General features: G+C 37.7%; 2 protein-coding genes across 4 annotated transcripts in view; one reads left to right on the top strand and one right to left on the bottom strand.

Annotated features, from left to right (window-relative positions):
- The window catches only part of LOC125037523 (unconventional myosin-Va-like), a 119,307-nt gene extending 115,073 nt beyond the window's left edge, over window positions 1-4,234 (top strand). For all 3 annotated transcript variants that reach the window (XM_047630685.1, XM_047630687.1, XM_047630686.1), the window contains 3 exons: window positions 120-377; window positions 755-874; window positions 1,221-4,234. In XM_047630685.1, coding sequence (XP_047486641.1) covers window positions 120-377; window positions 755-874; window positions 1,221-1,346 — 504 coding nt within the window. In that variant the 3' untranslated portion in view covers window positions 1,347-4,234. The remainder of the gene's footprint in view (window positions 1-119; window positions 378-754; window positions 875-1,220) is intronic.
- LOC125037524 (stomatin-like protein 1) overlaps window positions 3,987-5,000 on the bottom strand; it is a 23,786-nt gene continuing 22,772 nt past the window's right edge. The window contains exon 11 of the transcript XR_007115977.1: window positions 3,987-4,419. The gene's annotated coding sequence lies outside the window, so the exon portion shown is untranslated. The remainder of the gene's footprint in view (window positions 4,420-5,000) is intronic.

Genomic DNA, 5,000 nt, shown 5'->3' with positions numbered 1-5,000 from the left:
GTGTGTGTTTATGTATTTATGTCTATGTTTATCTTAGAGACGAGGGAAAGTTGAAAGCCGTTCACATTATTGGTTGCATTGTACAAAATGTTCATTTTATTTACCGACCCTTCTTGCAGATCTTCTACTTCATCTGCGCGGGGTCCCTGAACAACCTGCTGCTGCGCAAGGACATGTGCCACTGGTCCAAGGGCATGCAGATCCGCTACAACCTGAGCCACCTGGAGCAGTGGACGCGCGACATGCGGCTGCACGAGGCGGGCGTCACGGACACGCTGGCCCCCATCATCCAGGCGGCGCAGCTCCTGCAGGCGCGCAAGACGGACGACGACGTCAACTCCATCTGCGACATGTGCGACAAGCTGTCCGTCTCGCAGGTGGGTGCCGGGGCCGGGGCCGGGGCCGGGGCCGGGGCGCTACGAGGCCAGGGGCGCCACAGTGCTAGAACTAGTAGTTGTTGCACTTGTTATTTTATCATTATTAGTATTATTATCATGATTATTGTTATTTTTGTTATTGTTATTGTTAGTGTTATAATTTTTAACAAATTTTATTGTTTTTTATCATTATTATTTGTATCTTTATTACTATTACTTGATTACTTTTTTGTATTTATCTGAAAAATTATGATTGTTAGGGTAAAGCTCTTTTATTAATTGATTTATAGCTTATTTGCTTAACTATCATTTGAAACTTGCAAATGCTATCTTCACATTTATGGCACTAACAGTTTTCCTTTGTCATCCTGCAACAGATCATCAAGATTTTGAACCTTTACACGCCGGCGGATGAATTTGAAGAGCGAGTCCCCATCTCCTTCATCCACAAGATCCAGAATAAGTTGCAGGAACGAGCGGAGGGAGAACAAGCGCAGGTGAGCTTGTGTTTAATTTAGTGTCAGGGTGGGCGTGTTTTGCGGTTGTATGAAGACTTTTACTTGTTGCAGTTTGTATATTTTGAGACTGTGCATTGATATGTTTAGGAGATGAAGATTAGTAAGAAGGATATGTCACTGATTAATGACTTGATTGCAAGAGGGAGAGGAACAGGAGGTGTGGAGGTGTTTGTGTCTTTACATAACAGAAGTGCCTACTTTTGTGGAAGATAAGATGATACTGCATCACCTTTATGCTATAGTGTCTGGAGAGAGCACCTAGTTTTGAAGATGAACACGCATTAGTGAGAGTAATATCTACTAATTTTTTTTCTATCTTTTTCAGGCAACACTATTGATGAACACCAAATTTGCCTTCCCTGTCCGGTTCCCATTCAACCCATCCAGTATTCACTTGGAAGATATTGAGCTTCCGGAGTCTCTCAACCTCATTATGTTGAAGAAGGTCTAAGAGACCCCCAGTCACCAACTCCACACACATGAGAATGAAACGACCTCATGGAAAAATAAAGGCTTTTACTATGTCCTTTCAAAGTCAGTCCAGCATAGTTGATTGAGATGCTGAGGTTGTAGGTAGAGGAGACAAAACGAAGGGTTTCCCAGTGAGTGTGTGAAGTCAGTGGGATGGAGTCTGGCCCTGTTGCATGTTCTGTTTCGATGGCTGAGACTGCTTAAAGGCAAGGACGGCCTTTTTTCCAGATCTGTGCTGAGTCAGGGCCACCAAGGACTGGATTTTGAAACTTGTTAAGAGTTTCAGGGATAGTTTCCAAATTTTAAAAACCAGATTGTAGCTCAATAGCATTTACTTGCAGTACTTAAACCTGATGGCTCTCAGAATGGTTACATTTGTACTGTGCTTGTATTGGTACATGTAATGTAATGAAGAAAAAGGAAAGAAAGAAGAGAATTCGTTCTGGCTACAACACCCTTGCTTATAATCAGTTTGACTTTTGGTTGAGACATATCTGGCAGTATGGATGGTTGTATGGGGTGGGCTTTCCAGATGCTTGACATTTGTTTGTATTATATAGATTTCTCTTTCTCTGTGTCCAGAAACAGGATTAACTCGCCCCATCAAAAGAAAATATTGGTATTAAACACCCCAAAATAGATCCTACTGCAGCCTTAGAATAAAAAATAAAAAAAGTATTTTTGTTCATACATGTAATTTTCAAACCGGTAAAAATCTCCTCACAAGAATTGCATGGACAACCCACTTTGGGTGACTCGAGGAAAGATTAAAATGAAATACTATATGATATATACATTCCATGAGCATATTCCAGTGATAAATAGCATTCCTGTATTTAGGACCAGTCACAGTACCTAAGACAGCACCATTGTATATTTACTTTGTGCAGCACGAAGCAGCAAAGAGCAGTTACTGTGTGTATAACTGTTTTAACTTTGGTTCTAGTGTGTTGTAAACAGTTGATGCTGTAGCACTCTAAACACATTCCATGACCTCTAGTTGAACATTACTGTAGTGTAATATATGGTTAATAGTGTTATTTATTTATTGTATAGATGTTCAGAGTTTAACATATGGCATAGTTCATATATTGTAAGATTCCATAGACTATCCTGATATCAGAAGGAGAGAAGAATGATAGAGGAATTGGTTTATGGTGTAATTATTGATATTTATTTTATAACAATTAGGGGTGTTATCATCATCATCATTATTATTATTATTATTATTATTATTATTATTATTATTATTATTATTATTATTATTATTATTATTATTATTACTGATCATCATTAATACTATTACAGTTATTGTTATGATTATCCTTGTTATATTTTTGATTCTCATCATCATTGATACTTCAGCCAATAACTTTGATTAACAAGACTAATATGTTTATTTTTGTACAGTTTTATTTTCTTGTAATTAATTAAATTACAGCACATTCCAAAGGGATCTGTTTGTCATAATTCCAATGGCTAATAAAAAGATGTAATTTTCTGCATCTCATTTAGTTCAAAATTTGCATTGCTTGTCATACAAAGTTTTTGTTGCATACCTCAAATATTTTTTACAGTAAGTGCATAGGAAAATGATAAACTTATTTCTGTAAACATATAATCAACTTTGGGCAAAAATTCCAGTGAAGCCCCATCCAAAATCCCAAGTCCTCAAGTTTTGCATGCTTTGTGTATATATCATACATTTTCTGGAAGGGTGATTATTCTAGCATTTAGGGTACCCCACGAGGGTTGTTATTTGGTTTCAAAGAGGGTTAGATTCTAACTTCGGCTTTCAAATGCTGTCAATTTGCCAGGCTGTGGTAGGTAGTAGCGGAAGTAGTTTGGCAGATTTTGACCCCGGGTTAGGAAGCCGTCTGCGAAATGAGAACAGCTTTAGTATTTGGGTACAATCACCCTGTACTGTATCATATGCACGATTAGCATCATCACATGCTTGTATACTGGTTCAGGTGTACAGTGTGACCATAGTTACTCTATATTAACTTGTGTGGTGCAGAAGCTATTATGTAGCTTTACTTTCATGGTTCTGTATAGCAGACACTGGCTGCTATTATCATTATTATTATTATTTATGCTACAATTGTTTTTTGATAATTATGAATTATGATTTATTATTATGATTACCAATAGTTTTTGAGGCCTTTTTTATACCATTTTTTTATGTTTGCTTGTTAGCCCAGATAAATAAAAATATTTCTTGATCAGTGCCAGGTACTCCTTGGTGGGGATGCTAAAGGCCTCAGTGACTTAATTTTGAGTAGTGACATTAAGTTATTGAGATATTTATTTGTGGTTTCTGACACTGCAAAGTAGGTGCCACTTTAAAGGGTTTTTTATTGTGTGGAAAGATATGCCAGTTACTTAATGCACAGCAGGACAGGTAATTGAGGTGCCACATAGATTGTTTGTGAAGAAGAGATAACTTTGTAATGAAAATTGTGATCATGGCCGACATATTTATTAAATTTAAAGTCACTGGTTTGAATTGAAGATCGTCTGTTTTGTATTTTAATCCTCTTTTTCTTTTATATGCATAATGTAAACAAGATGGTATAAATCATTATGTCACAGAATGCTTGGTTGTTGTTTTTTTTTCCCTTTTTTTTTTGTAGTGCATACAAGTATACTATGATATTTTTGTTCTGTAAGCTTCCTTTTTAATGTATTTTGTATGATAAAAACGTAGAAAGGCAAAAGGCTGTTTTCAGTGTGTTTTTATTTCTGCTGAATGATTTTCATTGTATATAGGTAAGATCTGATTTTCACCAGTGTTAACTTTATTGTGTGTTGCCTTGTGATTAAGAAAAGAATGTTGATTCAAAGTAAATAAATGCAGACATGTTATTACCGATTTTTATTATAATTTTCCCAAAAACAGTTGTCCCACGAGTTCTTTCAATTATTTATAAGCATGAAAAGATAAATAGTTCTGAGTAGAAAGTCTTCTACTTGGTTACTTCAAGCTTGAGGTGTAAGCATTGGTTGGTCTGTGGTCCTGCCAGCTATACACCGTTCTCAGGCACAAGGATCTGTTACAAAAGGCATTAAGATGAAATTCGAAGGCACCAGATAGCAAAACCGGCAGTATCAAAGCCTTGAAGGCGCATAACTTGCACCTTCTACACAGATACTGGTATCTCTAAATACTTTTGCCGAGCAAGTTCATGGCACCTGCTGCCAGGCCAGTCCATCTGCTGTCTTCCTTGTCTGACAGCCCAGAGTCATGAACTACAAGGTATATAACGCTCTGTGACTTGAACATCCTCGGTGCAAGCCGTATCAACTAAGCAGCTTCTAGCAGACCCCCAAAGTCTTGCATCTTGGTCTTAAAGACTTTTCAACTGAAGTTGAAAGCATTCTGGAGATTGGTGAAGCTGCAAGCAGACCAAGACTGAACTGTCAACAGCACTCTACAGTGACTCAAAGTGCCAGGATATGGTCTATTATGAACTTGTCAAGAGTAAATCCAGTTTACTCTGGCCTCTGGTGCCTCAGTAGGTGATCTCTGATATGTTTCAGAAAACAGAGTGAGAACCTAGTTTGGTATGCTGAGCAGTGTGATGCCACGGTAATTGCTGTCCCAATGATCCCCTTTCCCCTTTCCAGAGGA

Source organism: Penaeus chinensis, chromosome 23, assembly GCF_019202785.1.
Source record: "Penaeus chinensis breed Huanghai No. 1 chromosome 23, ASM1920278v2, whole genome shotgun sequence".
Taxonomy (NCBI): Eukaryota; Metazoa; Arthropoda; class Malacostraca; order Decapoda; family Penaeidae; genus Penaeus; species Penaeus chinensis.
The sequence above is the reverse complement of the archived record's forward strand: the minus strand, read 5'-3'. Positions and strand labels throughout refer to the sequence as shown.